Below are 18216 nucleotides of genomic sequence, written 5' to 3' on the forward strand. Positions count from 1 at the left end.
TGGAAGGGATCCTGAAAGCCTTAGTCAAAATAGGTAGTTGGGCTGGAAAAAAACATGTTCATCTGGAACAGACCCAACATCCAGTTGTACAATTCTCTCTATCCCTCTATCATATATTTCTCCATGGCAATGTGTTGGGTCACACAGAGTCTCTCCCCTCTCTCTCTCCTCTCTCTCTCTCCCCCCTCTCTCTCTCTCTCTCTCCCCTCTCGTTTCTGGAGATCAGCAGCATTAACTTCCCTGGCGGTATGATTATTTGAGTATTTTTACATGTGAAATCGGTACATTTGTAAAAATACTTCTAATTTAAAATTTCCTGCCGATACCTCCCCCCTTCTCGACGCAAGCACACCGTCCGCACACACGTTGCATACCCGGCCGGCATCTGCATCCCCTAACCTTGCGCAGGCTTCCCTGATACTACCACAGCCTAGCTGCTCTTGAAGTTGATGTGTTTGAGCCGTCTCCTCCTTTGCAGTCAGCGGAACATTTGTGGGCTGCCGTTATGTCGGTAATTGTTTTTGATGTACTGTAGCTCAAACCTGTCACGCTGATTGCTGCCTGGGCAGTTTTACTGTAAGTACATGGTGACCGTTGTGGCTTCCAGTTATCAAGTTCAAGAAATGAATCAATCAACTTGGTCTGTGGTAGTTATTAGCTAGATAGAAAGTTTTTATTAATCCATGCAATGTTTACTCATGAACATTGGAATTGTCATGTGCAGCATCTTAAAATGATTTCACCAAAAAAGAAGGGTTTATTACATCAATTGTTTCCTACTGTATAATATTCCATCTGTGCTCCATAATTTTAATAACTACAGGCCTCCCAAGGGAGATGTCATCCAGCACCAAAGGCCAAGGTTTGCCCCATGCTGTGGGCAGCACAGTGGTTCAGTGGCTTTTGCAGCTGCAGATCCCAGGTTCGAATCTTAGCCACGACACTATCTGCATGGAGTTCGCAGGTTCTCCCTGTGTTTGTGTGGGTTTCCTCTGGGTACTCCGGTTTCCTCCCATATTTCAAAAACCTGCAGTTAGGATAATTGGTTTCCCCCCGCATTCCAAAAACATGACATGACAATGGACTGCGTAATGTCGGAGCTTTATATATACTGTGTAATAAACTCTGAACTCTAACTAGAAATCGTCTTTGCCCTGGACTGCATTTTTTTTATTTCAAAATGTTCAGTTTTGACGTTGTGAGCCTCAGTTATCCTTAACTTGACCTGAAACAGACATGGCGATCTCTGACGAGCTGCATTATCTTGAAGTTTACCTGACGGATGAGTTTGCAAAAGGAAGGAAAGTAGCTGATCTCTATGAGCTGGTCCAGTATGCTGGGAATATCATCCCCAGGCTGTAAGTATGGCTTATATCTTGTTTTTGTTTTCTTTTTTGTACCCACTAAGCATCTTAGTATTGGAGCTGGTATTATTGATTTGGCGGATGGGAAGAGCATACATGTGACCTTTCTTTTTCCTTGGTTCAGTTTGGAGCAGCCATTTTCAGCCAGGGTTCCTTTCCTTGGTTGTTAGGGGTTCCTAGAGCTTTGGGTGATTGAACTTCCATCTGATGGTCCCTGCATAGTTCAAGATTCAACGTTTTAGTTTTTGTGGGGTGGACGGTGCAGCTGTAGTGGCTTCCCTTGCAGAAAGACAGTACAGAATATTCATAGCAAGTCTGGAATCAAGAAATGAACAACTACAGGCAGTACCAGTCACTGGTCCTTTGCACTGGAACAGATAATAATTTTTAATTTTTTTTATTTAATTGTTGTAAGTAGGGAAAGTGTGACCCTTATCTGATATTTAATTTATTTACCATGACTGTGCTTTATCTGTCAGGTATCTGCTTATCACCGTCGGTGTTGTCTATGTGAAATCTTTTTCCCAGTCGAGGAAAGACATCCTGAAAGACATGGTGGAAATGTGCCGCGGAGTACAGCATCCGCTGAGGGGACTCTTCCTTCGCAATTATCTCCTACAGTGCACTCGCAACATCCTTCCGGATGAGGGAGAAGAGCCAAAGTAAGAAGATGTGTCTTTTGGTTGTATCGTCTTTGTTGTTGGCGTGGTCATGTGGTGTTTTCTTTGTTCAGAGCTTTGTAGGAAAAATTCAATGCCCAACTGATGACACACAAATAGATGGTAAAAAAGACAGACATTGCACTGAAATCCTCCATTGTACTAGTTTTGCTTCCTTTTTCCTGTTCCAGCAGTTGTGCAGATTGTCCTATTATAACTGTGACATCCAACAGGGACCAAAGTTGATCCCACTGCAGGGATGTGTGAATTTAATTGTGTATTTCAGTAGGTAGCAAAAATGCTCTGAAAAATATACACGAGAATGCCAAACATTCCCCCCCCCCTCTGAAAACGTCTCTTTTCAAGCATAAAGCACTGAAGGGGCAAAGCAGAAATATGTTTAGAGAATTTCTAAGCAAAAATCATTCACAAATCCTATCGTGCAGGCAACAGAACTTTAAAAAAGCTCCACAGTTATTGCCCCACCGATCTTTCTGATCTGATAGAAAAATACCCCTAGCCACTTGCTTCTCTCCTTCAATGAGCTACTAATGATTTCCTCACTCATAACCTCCCCGCACGCACGGCTCCAGACTTTTCTAGAGCTGCCCCAACTCTCTGGAATGGTCCTCCCCGTCATATTCGGCTTGCTCTCACTTTCCGCATACTTAAAAGAGCACTCAAAACCTAACGCTTCAACCTCACCTACCTGTCTTCCGCCTCTTAACCCCTCACTACTTCCCATCATTCTATATCCCCCTCCTATTAGAATGTAAGCTTTTTTGGGCCAGGGTCCTCTCCTCCTGTGTCACTGTCTGTATCTGTTGGTCATTTGCAACCCCTATGTAATGTGTACAGTGCTGCGTAATTTGTTGGCACCATAAAAATCCTGTTTATTATGTTTAATAATAATAATAATAATAATACATAAAAAAGTGTGGGGCTGCAGTTGAGTTTTAATTATTTTAAAACTGTTTTACATAAAATATATATATATATATATATATATTTATATTTATTTACAAGGTTTTAAAATGACCCTTTATGTCCCTATTTCCATACAAAGCTATACCTGTCTGTTGAATCTTCTGCAATCAGCACTTTAAGCAGTGTTGTATGTCTGGTTTCCTGGATGTGCACTGTAGGTTCCTTCGCTGGTACCTGTCATTACTGAACACCGCAGGAACCAGCAGATGAAACCATAGCAATATGTATTGATCACATTTAAAGATTGTTTGGCAGCAGAAGAAGCAAAGGTTGGTGATGGGACAATTAAGTGTTAATTTTATATTACAGACAGAGTCTGCTCCTAAATGAGACATCCTTATTTGTCCTCACACATCAGTACACAGAGAAGTTTGAATACAGCCCCTTCCATTTGACAGCAGATACTTATTTCAGTATTTGGCTGGCCCTTTAAAGCCCAGTTTACCCCTTTAATAGCAAAAAGCAGGAGGTTAGTAAAGCTTTCTGGACAGTGATTCTGCCTATTTTAGGAGAACGGTTCTGATAGTAATGATCTCCAGTTCTGTAGTTCGGACAGTAACATGTTTGTGTTTTACAGCGAGGAAGTCACAGGAGACATCAGTGATTCCATGGATTTCGTCCTCCTGAATTTTGCCGAGATGAACAAGCTCTGGGTCCGGATGCAGCACCAAGGCCACAGCCGGGACAAAGAAAAGAGAGAGCGTGAGCGCCAAGAACTACGGATCTTAGTGGGAACCAATTTGGTCCGGCTCAGTCAGCTAGAGGGAGTAAACGTCGAACGATACAAGCAAGTGAGTCTGTCTGGCACTGCCGACTTGTTTGATAGTTTGTTTTCCTTTGTAGATTAATAATAGTTTTTTTAAAGAAACTGTGTGATACATCTTGTTGTGAAGTTTATATTGTTACAATAAATTAACTTTAATATTTAAACACGAACAAAGATTTAAAGGGGAACTAAGCTAAAAATAAAAAAAATTACGTTTACCATTAATCCCGCAAATCCCTTGATGGTACTGGACCTTCCCTCGATACGGTCCTGCGTCATCCTAGAATTCTTCTTTGTCCCGGCACGGAGGAAGCCATCTTCAGTTTTCTCTTCCGTCTTTTTCTTGTCTTTTTGGCTTGTCACCTGTTCTCGCACTGCGCATGTTCAAGATCGGGTGACGTAGGCAGCTGTAAAGGAGCAAAAAGAGAGACGATCTCACTGCACATGCGTGAGATCAGCATCTATTGCCCTTTAGTGGAATAAATGTCTCTTCTGCGCGTACCTGATAGCCATGCGCAGAAGGAGGACCGAGAGCCCTCCGGGATATACGGCGTATGTACACCAGGAGGCCCTTAGATGTAGTATCTTCATTGGTTTACTTTACTTTTCTCATGCTTTTTCCTTCTTTATTTTCATCTTGTTATCCCGCCATTAACACACTTGATATCCTAGTGTGTAATCTCCTACCCACTGCATTGTATCTAAGAAGCACCGTTGATTCCCTAGGAGACGTAGTACTTCCATGGCCTGTGTCCTAGTTCCAGAATAACAGTGTAGCTTTTCTCAGAATTCTTAGATTTTGTTCTTTTGTGTCTCTTCCAGATTGTTTTGCCTGGGATACTAGAACAAGTGGTGAATTGCAGAGATGCACTGGCTCAAGAATACCTCATGGAGTGTATCATACAGGTAAGTGGGACTCTTAGCACTAATTTATTACATACACTTCAATGCTGCACAATGCTTAAGTTTTAGTTTTTTTTTCTGGTAGGTTCTGTTTCTGTCCATAGAAAATTTTGTCTTATGTCCTGACATACTGGGAAGTTCCCCATATGGGCACATAACTGTGACAAAACATGTTTTGGGTAGGGTATTAAAATTGACCTGCAGCCTTCAATTCAGTCTTGCACAGATGTTATGTCATCTCTGGGTCAACATAAGGTATGTAATGAAAACTGAAAAGTTTTATTTAGTAAGAGTGTTGAGGGGAAGAAAGGAGGAACCAGTAAAGGCAAAATATGAGGCGGTTACATTTCAGCCAATACAAAATTAAAACTAAAGTTTATTTTAATTATATTTTGCCTTCCCTAGTTCTTCTCTGCCGCCTCATTTACATGTTAACATTTTTTTTTAATTCTTTTCTTTATTACATACTTTGTCTATGTCTATGCCTGGTTTGCTATCTTTATTTTTCTATGCAAACCAGGCAACTCATGGCTTGTTGGTGAGTCCAGCAGGATGCTGTACATAGCTATAGGCTACATAGTCGGGCTGAAAAGTGGAGGAGGGCTAGATAATGTCCTCCAGACAGGAAAATGGCTGAAGTTTATAATGAAATTTCTGAGAGGCTTATAGTATGCAGTGAACTTAGTGAAAGCTGCTTCAGAACAGGACATGAGCCTGTACAAATGTGCAAGACTAAAGGGAAGAGGGGCTGGATTGTTTTTGGAAAGCCTGGATGGTTTTTATACTACAAATAGTGTGATGTTGTGTTTCCTAAAATTTCTAAATCATGTGCTTGAGGGGCCCAAAAAGGGCCCCTGTACTTTCTGGGCTATTTACAAAAAAAAAAAAAAAAAAAAAACACCCACACCTCATTATAAAAATAAAAACCTGCCTTTGACTGGAACCCTTGCCTACTTTAATCTTTCATTTTTTTTTTCAGGTCTTCCCTGATGAATTTCACCTCCAAACACTGAATCCCTTTCTCCGCGCCTGTGCCGAACTCCACCAAAATGTGAATGTGAAGAACATCATCATTGCTTTAATTGACAGGTAACTGCAGATTCTGAGGTTACTGTACAATTATAGACCTTGGAGTACCTGTGACACACGTTGAGATTTGTGTTATCTCTCCCTCACCCCAGGCTAGCACTGTTTGCACACAGAGAAGATGGACCCGGCATCCCTGCTGATATAAAGCTCTTTGATATCTTCTCACAGCAGGTGGCCACAGTCATACAGGTGAGGAATTGAGAGTAGAAGGGACATGATTTTTCAAAAAACAGCTCAAAGTAAATATGGAAACTTGAATAATATGTGTAAACATTTCAGGACTCAAAATATTTAACTGGTAGTGTGTACTGTATAACTGTTCAACGTTGCGAATGGTATTGTACTTCCATACCTAAGGTGGCCATTCATAGTTAGATTGCAGCTGGATTGGCTCTTCACCTTCCATGCTGGGACCTGCAGCAAACATTATATATATATATATATATATATATATATATATATATATATATATATATTTTTTTTTAAATTATCTTGTGAAGAAAGATCTATTTGCCTAATCCTTCTTTGGGTTCCATCACTTGCACTGGGTGTCTGACAGTCCCATAAGAGCTTCCCAATCATTTTCTGAAACCTAAGAGGAACCTGGCACTGGTCCTCCATAAGACAGTGTCCTACAGGCAGTGATGTGGACATCCAAAAAAGGATTCTTATGTGACTTTAGATGATTAAATAGACATTTAGATATGTCTGAAAACTAAACCATTAAAAGGAATAAAGGAGCTCTGCTGTGAGGAGAGATTAGCTGAACTGAATCTATTCTCCCTTGAGAAGAGACGTATAAGGGGGGATATGATCACCCTGTATAAATATATATACTCTCTTTCCAACTTTTCACTTTAAGATCATTACAAAGCACAAGGGGGCGCTCTTTGTGTCTGGAGGAAAAGAAGTTTAATCTCTGGATAAGGAAGGGGTTCTTCACTGTAAGGTCTGTGAAAATGTGGAATCGGCTCCCTCAGGAAGAAGTTGCATCAAATTCTATAGATTGCTTTAAGAAAAAGCTGGATGATTTTTAGAAGCACAGAATATAACTGGGTATTAACCTCCCTGGTGCTCTGATTATATCAGTATTTTTAAATGTCAAAGTGATACATTTGACATTTAAAAATACTTAATGTTTTAAATTCGCCAGCAGGTCCTGCCCCAGCCGCACTCTCACATGTCCCATTCCCGCCCAGCATCTGCGCCCCATGGCCTTGAGTTTCTGATGTTCACATGTCAGGGACGCAGATGCTAGGAGGGCATTGCTGGAGGACACCAGGTAAGCTTTACAATCCCCTTTTCAATTCCCCCCCGAGCCAGGGAGGTTAAAGTTTTAAAATAAGGACAGTGGAGACAGTTGATCCAGGGAACATCCGATTGCCTCATGAAATCAGCAAGGAATTTTTTCCCATGTTGAAGCAAATTGAATCATAATTTATAAGGATTTTTTTTTACCTTGGCTTAGAGGTAGATATAGAGCTTTATATAGAAGAAAATGGTTACATACAATATAGGGTACAATTACATGCGTAGTATACAATGTGTGTACAAAAAAAGAAAAAGTGATAAAACAAATTTAGGCAGTATGTGTTGGTATTTGAACATAGAAAAATAGGTGGTAGTAACCCTTCAAAATCCTGGTTGTGAATGTACTACTGGGCTGAGGAAGCCCAAGAGACCAAACGCCTTGGGATTAGAGGCACCTCTCTCGATTTCTATTTACTAGCACTCCAGCTAAAATAGGAAATTTATGTCTAGTTTGACAAAATAGTACACAATCGGGAATTTGAACGATTACTACCACCTACTTTTCTATGTTCAAATACCAACACATACTGCCTAAATTTGTTTTATCACTTTTTCTTGTTTTGTACACACATTGTATACTACGCATGTAATTGTACCCTATATTGTATGTAACCATTTTCTTCTATATAAAGCTCTATTTTTTTTGGCCACAAAAAGGAACCCCCTCTGTCTTTCCACTCCTTTGAATTTGATTCAGCGAGTGATGGCTCTGTAGACCCCCTGTCTCACTTGCCAATGAAGAATTACAGGTGTGATATGGACCTAAAAACTATAGTAAGCAGAGAAACCTGGGAACTTGTGTTCAGTAAAAGGCTTTATATCTCCACTAAATTTTTCTAACCCTTATTGTTTTCTCTACCCAGTCCCGGCAGGACATGCCCTCCGAAGATGTGGTGTCCTTGCAAGTATCTCTAATTAATCTGGCTATGAAGTGTTACCCCGACCGGGTAGATTATGTGGATAAAGTGTTGGAGACCACTGTGGAAATCTTTAACAAGCTGAACCTTGAACAGTAAGTAGACATAAATAAACCCAGTAGATGAAAAACTACTGAAGGACGTTACAGAAGGAGGATAATACTTTTGTCGCCGGCATTGTCAGTCGTGTACAGCCTTGAAGCTTTGCATGGAACAATTGACTATTTATTCATCCATTCTCATTGTCATTACAGTTTTAACTTTAGGAATCCAACTCTCCAACCCTTTAAAGAAAAAGTTGTGTATATTGAAAAACTCAACCAATTTTTTTTGTTAGTGTATCACGATGCAAACATTTTTTGTAGGTTTGAACAGAGTAGGGAAAGGTTAAATCTGCCCTCCAGCCTTCCCTTTAGTCTTGTACAGTTGTCTGTGTTTTCCTCCTGTACTGAAATTGCTTACTCAAGAGAATTACAGACCGAACAAAAAGATGAGTCGCCCCTTAACTGCATAATCACAACTGTGAGTTGGCGCTGTGGCACCCATTTTTTTTCCTTAAAGCGGACCTATCACAAAAATCTTTACTTTATATAAAAGGGTAGACAATCCTTTTGTGTAAAGTAAAAATTATCTTCTTTTTTTTTTTTGTTTAAAAAAGTGGGGATGACCCTCCCCTTCTGTCTTTACCGCCACGGTATAGTTTACTTGCCCCTTGTTTTGATTGCTAGGGGTGAAAGCCTATAGTCAAGAATTTGACATTGCTGTATGGTGCAGCTCATACATGGAAGTACTAGATATTGAGCATATCTTTGGAGGGAGTGAACTCTGCTATGGGGAGAGATTAGCTCAACTGTATTTTTTTTTCCCCCCTGAGAAGAGATGTTTAAAGGGGGATATGATCCCCCTGTATAAATATATAAATGGTGTAGAGAACTCTCTTCCTAAATATTCACTTTAATGTCACTACAAAGCAAAAGGGGGCGTTCTTTTCGTCTTGAGAAAATAAGTTTAATCTCTGGAAGGGATTCTTCACTAAGATCTGTGGAAATGTGGAATCGGCTCCCTCAGAAAGTAGTTTCAGCAGCTACTATAGATTGCGTTAGGAAAAAGCTGGATAATTTCTAGAAGCACAGAATATAACTGGGGATTAAAGTTTTAAAGTAAATATAACAGAGACTGTTGATCCAGGGAACATCTGATTGTCTCATGGAATCAGGAAGGAATTATTTTCCCCTGATGGAGCAAATTGTACCAGGGGTTTTGTTTTTCCTTCTTCTGAACCAACTATATCCATAGTGTTTTATATCTGGGATATGTTTATACCTGAATGAACTTGATAGATTTCTTTTTTCAACCTGACTTACTATGTAACTATGATTGGAAGGTACATACTGCTGATTGCTGATCCTAAAGGGTTACAAAAATACACCTCCGGTTTATAAACCAAACCTTTTACTGATCTTCCATTGCTATAAAGAACAGAACTGTTGCTATTATTTTCAGGTTACTGCTTTCTCTTTCATCTCCATATATTTATATTTGCAATACCCAGTTGAATACCCGTCCGTCCACCATAATTCCACAAATCGGTGAACAAAAGATCACGTTCAGTAAAGCTCAGCAAGTCTTCTTTTGTTTTTGTTTGCTTACAACAGATGAATTTCTATGCAACTTTCTCTATAATTCTACTTTAATGATGTGAGATGATAATACAACAAGTTGCTTTGGAAACCAATTTTTTAACAGGCTGTTGTCCCTTGTTACCGGCTGATCAAATCTTCCAAGAAATCTCTGCAAGGTCGTTATGTTTATTTATTTTTCCTTAAAACCTAAAGCCGCCTGCCCTTGAACTAAGTTTGCATAGCTAGGGTGTAAAAATAGATTTTAATCATATTAATTTTAAGTACTTGTCAGTGAAGCCATGAGAATATTTCAAATTTTAAGCAAAACTCCAGCCTTCCCTTTAGTGTACAATGGTCCAGGCTCCTCCTCTGTACATTATATTAAAATATATTAGACATTTTACTGCACACATAAGGCAGTGTTGAGCCCAAAATTTTTTTTTAGCTAGTTGGTAGGAAATTTTAGGCGGGTGGCAGCCCCTGTATTGTAACCCAACTCTTCAGTAAGCATCCAAAAACAGCCGGGTGGTTACTGAAAAGTACCGGGTGGTACACCCAGCTAAAAGGGGCTGGGGAGGACACTGCTTAGTGGCTTCTTATAGTGCACATTGGAAGCTGCAGCAAGGCAGACCGAGCCGGACTCATTCCCCCTTTCCTTTTATTCACCATGACTTGTGGCTTGTAGACAGTCAGCACCATCCAGCCCTTTGCCAGCCTGTCTTTGTTCGCCCTTTTATAAAATTTTATTGCTGTTTCTTCAGATATGGAGGCTTAGGGTTATATTTAGATGCTACTTGGGGTGGTCTGTTGCAAATGCAGCCATTACATCTGGCCAGTACTCTCATCTGGCTACCCTGTAAATCTTCCCAGGTTCCCCAAATCCTTTACGATGTTTCCGCTATCAGGAGGCTGTGCCATGCCTGCTGGTTGGCAATGCCACAAATAAAGGATGTCTCATGGTTGCAATATCCCCAAGGCTGCCCACATCAGGTGCAAAGAGCAGATTTCTTCCTTTATAATTGTAACCGTTATCCCTTGATATACAGGTAGCTGACAAGCGATACTTCTAGCTTTGTAAATTGTCTCCTTAAACCGTGCCATTGCACATTCCACTATAATTACATGATAGCTTTTTAAGAGCCCTTCGGCACGATGGATGATTTCCTCCTGCTCTTAGTCATTTGCTCATGTAGTGGCTGTTATTCAGTTAGGCTGCAAGGACACTTTATCATGCCGAGATGTGCAGATGAGACTTTTCTCGCACCCTTTATTTGTATTTGTAATCCACACTTGAGTTTCACACACTGGACCCACAGGAATTGCGGAGATATTGGCCTATGGGCAATAAATGTCATATTTCTTCATTCACCTAAATGATTCACTTTACGTTTTGCTTAAGGCTTGTTATCATTCCAGTAGTACGGTTAAGGCGTCTGCAAATTCTGAGTGACTATTCTGGTTCATAGCCAGTTTTATAGGTCAGGAAGGTAATTACTGTGTGTTGTAAGTGACAATCAACAGTACCCTGTCAGGGTAAAAAAAAAATCCAAATTAAGATGCCTTGCAAAGTCGAGCTATTACACTTCACTGTTCAAATTTTTTTTTTTAAGCTGGGTGGGAAGAAATGATATGAGGTATGTATTCCTTCTCCTTACTGTATAATACGGGTATTAATGTGAGCCACCTCTAGAAAAAATCAAATGTGAATGAGTGTAGAAAAGAAAGAGGTTTGAGGCTCTTAAAATTTCATACAATAGGTAAAGTGTATTGATTTGAATATTAAATAACCAATAAACAATCCAATACACATACAAAACATATAAATATGGTTTCTTTCTGCCTTGTTTACCATTTCACAAGGCAGGGGTTAGTGCATACTATACATAGTATAATCTAGCGAGGGGTTAATAATGTAACTGCATAAAGGTTCATATAACCGTATTGTGATGTGCGATAATCAGAAATTGTAGGCAGGTGGCAGCCCCTGTATTCTGACCCAACTCTTTAGTAACCAGCCAAAAACAGCCCGGTGGTTATTGAAAATTGACGGGTGGTGCGCCCAGCTAAATGGGGCTGGAGAGAACACTGTATTGGATGTCACAAATGTACATTGAAGTTTTTAATTGATATAGCATCTTGGATGCTATTGTAAATTAAGTACGTTCTTGTAATATAAGAGGAATAGACTGTAGAGATAGAGGACATAATCCTGCCTCTAGAGGTTCAAAGCATTGGTCAGACCTCACCTGGAATATGCAGTCCAGTTTTGGGCACCAGTTCACAAAATAGGATTTTGTGGAATTGGAGAGAGTGCAGAGAAGGGCAAATAAAAGGAATAGAGGAGCTCAACTACGAGGAGAGAGTTAAGGAGGGGGGAGACTGAATCTATTCTTCCTGCGTCTGGAAGAAAAAAGTTTAATCTCCGGATAAGTAAGGCATACTTCACTGTAAGGTCTGGGAAAATGTGGAATCGGCTGCCTCAGGAAGTCGTTTCAGCAAGTAAATACAAAATGTTTCAGTAAAAACAAATTGTTTTTATACTGACCATGCTGTTTTAAGCAGAATATTTTTTTATTAAGCTGTAAGTCTTAGAAAAAGTCTTTGTAAAGCTGAACATAATCTCTGCCTTTCTCATTTAGCATCGCCACCAGCAGCGCTGTTTCTAAGGAGCTTACCCGACTTCTGAAGATTCCGGTGGACACGTACAACAATATTCTGACCGTTCTGAAGCTCAAACATTTCCATCCGCTCTTCGAGTACTTTGACTATGAGTCTAGAAAGAGTATGAGCTGCTATGTGCTGAGCAGTGGCTTGGAGTACAATACTGAAGTTGGTTCTCAGGAACAGGTAATGTTGGTGCTTATTTCTCTTAAGTCCCATTTACCTTCTTTCACTTCATGTCCCAAGTTTTAGCAATTGAACCTTCTTGACACAAAAACATAGAAGCCAAAAAAGAAGAGAGTTTTTTTTTTTTCTTTTGGCAAATCACTAAATATATTATATTGCTTGGCATGGCAATAGATTGCCATACATTGAGCATGATTCATTCATAAAAAGCTTAACATATTTCACAGGATATGACAGCTTCTTTAGGACCATCATATATCAGGGTGAAGCATGCATTTCTGAAAGGTAATAATCGTATATTTATTTAGTGACAAATATCCTAGGTAAAAGATACCGGAGTATGTCACTTTGCAACTACATACAATAGTAATGGATTGTCTCTGAGTCTTTTTATCCTTGTCTGTGGCTTTAGATTGCCCTCCTCTGCTGACCAGTTCTCGGGACAGATAAGCTGTTGTCTGATTTATTAAAGCTCTCAATTTCATAAACGATACAATTTCATCAATAAGGCTGGGTGATCCAGCAAACCTGGAATGGATTTCTTAAAAGTCATTTGCCAATTGTTAGCAAATGTTTTCAATCCTGGACAAGATCTGTTCCAGGTTTGCTGGATCACCCAGCTTCACTGATGAAAATGTATCTTCTCCATCCTTGAGGAGCTTTAAAAAATCAGGCCCTATATGATTATTTTAACTTAAAGTTACATAAGTGTATTTTTTATCTAGGATATTTGTCACTAAATATAAGATAAATTATTTTTCAGAAATGCTTGCTTTCTCCTTGTATATGATGCTCCTGAAGAAGCGGTCATATCATGTGAAACGCGTTGAGCTTCTGAGGTGTAATACCGTGTTTCCCCGATTTTAGGACATCCCCATTAAGTAAGCCACCCCCGATTTTTAAAAAAATAATTAAAATAAGACACTCACCCGTTTATAAGACAGCTCCAGATATCTGATCCTGCGTGTGTGTCCTTTATGCTGGCTGCAGCGTGTGAGTGATCATGAGTGACTTTCAACAATAAATGTGTACTGTAGTCTTCTTCATGGAAAAATAAGACATCCCCTGAAAATAAGACCCAGGGCATATTTTGGCATTTCAAAAAATGTAAGAGAGTGCCTTATATTCGGGGAAACAGGGTAGCAATGAATCATGCTAAATGTTATGGCAATCTATTGGATGTCACAAGTGTACATTGGAGTTTTTTAATTATTATAGCTTTTTGGATGCTATTGTAAAACAAATACATTTTTTATTGTATATTTTTTTGGATGAATTGGGCTTTACAGTATGTGGGTTGCAGAGGACACTGGGCATCATTACATTCACACACTAGAATGTATTCTTAGAAGATGTTTAGTTAGCAATGTGTGCTTATATGGAGCAGGTTAGGACTAATGCAAAGCGTCACCATTCAGACTGGTTGACTCTTCTCACACCATTGGCTTGCCATGCAAGGAGAAGACACTGGTGAACCATCCAACAGTTATTGTAAACCCTTATAATGAAGCACAGGGTTCTCCCTGGACCCTTTTAGCTGGGCGCACCACCGTCACTTTCCAGTAACCACCCGGCTGTTTTTGGTTGGTTACTGAAGAGTTGGTTCACAATACAGGGACCACCACCCGCCTACAACTTCTTCCCACCCAGCTTAAAAAACAGAATACTAGCGGATTTTCCATTGTAATGTTCATACCATTTTTTTCTGTACTTGCATTTATATTAAGAAGAATTGAAAACAGACTTTTGTATTTGTCTATGGGCTTTGGTCTTTCTTAAGAACACTTCTAAAGCTGTTCTCCAGCTTATAAGCACATGATCATTTTTTTTTGTCTGGCAGGTGGACGCCATCATGAACTTAGTATCAACCCTGATCCAAGACCAACCAGACCAACCAGCCGAAGACCCAGATCCAGAAGACTTTGCAGAAGAACAAGGCCTTGTGGGCCGCTTTATTCACCTATTACGGTCTGATGATCCAGATCAACAGTACCTGGTGAGGAGATTTATGTGTTACATTTTATTGCTCCTGAGTTTCTGTACCAATTCATTCTCTGCATTTTATGTTCACTAACTTTTCCTACTCTGGAAGTGTGCTATGTTTATGGCCTTGCATTTATTTTTCATATTTGGATACAAGTGCCAGGCCAACAATAGGTCTGCTGAATATGAGTTTGTGCTGGTCTGAGTCACTCATACATCTGTCATCTCCAGCCGCTGAATCCCTCTGCATAGTTCTGTGTTCTGAACCCCATGCACACCCACCTGCTTTTCATGTGGGATCGTTGCTACTCCTTACATTTTTTAAATGTTTAAAAACAAAGCCAGCAGGAAAAATGGGATTTCCTTAGTAGTGCAATCCCCAGCTCCTCATACTGGATTTTCTCGCAATAATAAATACTGATTGGTATGCTATGGTGACAGGACTTTTACTTTAAAGTGGATCCTTCAGCAACTTTATAACTATTTCTAGACATGTCAGTGCTCAACCCAGAAATTTTTGTAAGCTGGGTGGGAAGAAATTCTAGGCGGGTGGAAGCCCCTGAATGTTGACCCAACTCATCAGTAACCACCCAAAAACAGCTGGGTGGTTGCCAAAAAGTGCCGGGTGGTGCGTCCAGCTACAAGGGGTCTGGGGAGAACACTGCATGTTACAATATACATAAACAGTACATAGCTTTACCTTTCTTCATTAAAAGCTTTGTGTCGGCTCCCATCAGTAAGGCTGGGTACACATGTAAGACTTTTGTCGTTGGAAAGGATCTTTCACAATACTTTCCAAAGACAAAAGACTGAAAGATACATGAATGAGTGCTGTTCTGCTCTATGGAAAGGGGAGAACAAGTGAGCACCACTGGGATTGTTGCGTTATCTCCCCTTCACAGGTATTATAATCGTTCATCATTCACGAACAACGTCGGACTACCGCTGTACACACGTCAGATTTTCATCTGATATTAGCTCTGAGGCGATAATCGGTTGAGAAGCAAGTATGTACATAGCCTAACTTTTCTAGGCTGAGATGAAGGCATCAGTCTGCTGCTGAAAGATTTCTTTCTTGGTAATCGGACTGCAACATTTCTACTTTATAATTTGTCAGAAAGTGAGAGGTTGCAGCACAGGCTGTTCTGTGTCATTTGTGAGAGCAGCCAGGAACGACCCAGTCACCATAACCTACATAACTGTCATGTCTGAGTCTCAAACAGGTAGAGAATAGCAGATTAGGGCTTTTTTTTTAAACACTTTATTTTTATTGTAAAAATACATTTTCCAATAAAATGGAACAACCACAAACAAATCGGATAGAAAACATAGTATGAACAATTCGCAAAAAGTATATCTTATAGAGTAGTACATACAAACAACCTTGTTTTCACTTCAATACAGTCAATCAACCCAGAATGCCTAATCGCCAAACCATCATTACATAGTGCCCTCATATATCAATGCACTACCAGCAGGCCCCCACCTCCTGAGAATAAGGATTTTTTAATCTCTGTAAAAAGGTAATGAGCGTGGAATACTTGGAATACTGCACTTACCAAGAAAAAATATTTCTGATATTTTTACAATGGTTGTGCAGTTCTTTTTTTATAGAACATAAAACTGATTTTATTCTGGAATCTTTTGAATCACTGTTTTGTGCTCTGTTATTCTATTTACAAGAAGATATGTGCTGTAGAAGGGGACGCATTGCAGATTTCTAATTTTGGCTTGCAGATAATTACTTAGCAACGTTGGGAAATGGATGGATTTAAGGGACATGCCTGTACAGAATCAGCTTGATCTTAAATCTGACCTTCAGCTTTCTCTTAAGTTTGTACAGTTGTATCGGTTCCTCTCCTGCATTGGAATTCCTACACTGATTTCACAGCACACTATGAGGTTATTTATTTCACAACAGCATCCAAAGCGATTAAAAAAACTCCATTGTACACAAGGTAGGCTATGTACATACATGTACACTTGCGACATCCAATAGATTGTAATACATACAATCATTAGCATAATTAATTCCTTAAAAGCTCAACACGTTTGGCAGGATATGACGGCTTCTTCAGGACCATCATATATGAGGGGTGAAACATGCATCTCTGAAAGATGACAATCGTATATTTAATGACAAATATCCCAGATAAAAGATACCGGGGATCCAGCAAACCTGGGAAATACATGGAATTAAGAGACATGCCTTTTTTTCCACATTGTGCAATAGAAACTGCAGCAACCAGAGACCATTATATTTCCTACTGAATGCCAGCATAGCTTTTTTTTTTCTCCGGTCTTGCTATACCTTAGGCAGTCTTCATGGTTAGAAACTCCTATTCCTCCAGACTAACATCCAACTAAAAAGGTATTTGTGCATAAATCCTGCTGAAAGTCAACCCACTGCTAGCACCAGGGACTTGAGGAAGAAGTTGTATTGCTTTGCATAGCACCCTGCCTGTCCCTACCACCAACCAAAATCTGCCTGCAGTGCTCGGGGAAGCACCATCTCCCGGTGATGACCGTACTGTGTTATGTATAAGGTTTGTAATAAAAGCAGGTTATATTTCTTAATGTCATTTGGCTTTTTAATGAAGTGGGCAGAAGAAACAAGAGAATGTAAAATCGAAGCAGATAAAAACTTGGAGCTTTATCTGTTCTTTGACTTTGTGTTGGGAATATAATGTCCTGAACCTTGCTGTCCTCTATGCTCTGGCAGAGAATAATTCTAACAATCCTTTTCATAAGATCAGCGATGAGTGCTACTTGTCTCGTCATTCTGAGGTTGGATGTTTCTTTTCCCGCACTGGTAATGTTCATTCAGGTCAGTGACTGCCAATTGCGATAGTTAACAGGGACTTTTTGCCTGAATAGTTTATTTGAAGTGGAATGTAAGTCCTTCTTTAAAAAAAAAAATATCTGTCAGGAGATTGCTGAAGAAAGGGTCAGGCGATGTCTCTTTTGCAATATTCCCTTCCACCTGCCTGATTACTCAGCAGCCTAGAACTGCAGCATTCAAGCCAGAACTTTTTTTTTTAATGCGGGTGGTAAGAAATTGTAGGGGGATGGCAGCCCCTGTATTGTGACCCAACTCTTCAGTAACCACCAAAAAAACAGCCAGGTGATCACTGAACAGTGCTGGGTGGTTTGCCCAGCTAAAAAGTGCTGGGGAGAACACTGAACTGTCAAAAAAGCCGAGCGACTCATGCCAGCATACCTGGCAGTCTTCCCCTTTACTTTTTGGGAATGAATGAACTCCCAGGTGCCAGTGAATGGGTTATGTTATCCCGGCCAATCATGATGGCCCTAAGATCGGATCGAGAAAGAAGATGGTAGCGTCCTGTTGGAATGTGGGAAAGGTGACTATAGTGAGGTTCACTTCCACTGTAAAATTGTGCTCAAGGCAGACCTCTAAACAGACGTTTGCAATATGTACATCTGTAAATTTTTTCAGTGAGTCTTGTGACCCTATGCCCAAAATTTTTACTTAACATAAAATGGAAGATATTCCTTTTATGTAACCTAAAAAGTAATTTATTTTACTGTGGTGTTAAAGGCAGAATGGCAGTGGAGAGCCTGGGATACCCACATCAATTATCCCAGGGGGCTTTTGGCTGCTCCTTCTGCAAATGCCTAATCTCGGGCATGTGTAGAAGAGGCTTTTCCTGTATTAGGAAAAAAAAAATGCCGATCTCATACATACACACTGGGATCAGCACTCTTTTTGTCTCCTTTTAGAGCATGCCACGCCACCTGATTTTGCTC

At 40.0% G+C, this 18216-nt stretch overlaps 1 protein-coding gene across 1 annotated transcript in view; it reads left to right on the plus strand.

Annotated features, from left to right (window-relative positions):
• Positions 1-18216, plus strand: part of VPS35 (VPS35 retromer complex component) — a 62082-nt gene that overhangs the window by 17274 nt on the left and 26592 nt on the right. Inside the window, exons 4-12 of the mRNA XM_072422283.1 lie at positions 1235-1358; positions 1844-2026; positions 3588-3801; positions 4599-4682; positions 5659-5768; positions 5861-5957; positions 7943-8091; positions 12258-12465; positions 14306-14461. Of these exons, the coding sequence (XP_072278384.1) occupies positions 1235-1358; positions 1844-2026; positions 3588-3801; positions 4599-4682; positions 5659-5768; positions 5861-5957; positions 7943-8091; positions 12258-12465; positions 14306-14461 (1325 nt within the window). The remainder of the gene's footprint in view (positions 1-1234; positions 1359-1843; positions 2027-3587; positions 3802-4598; positions 4683-5658; positions 5769-5860; positions 5958-7942; positions 8092-12257; positions 12466-14305; positions 14462-18216) is intronic.

Source organism: Pyxicephalus adspersus, chromosome 9 (genome assembly GCF_032062135.1).
Source record: "Pyxicephalus adspersus chromosome 9, UCB_Pads_2.0, whole genome shotgun sequence".
In the NCBI taxonomy this organism is placed as follows: domain Eukaryota; kingdom Metazoa; phylum Chordata; class Amphibia; order Anura; family Pyxicephalidae; genus Pyxicephalus; species Pyxicephalus adspersus.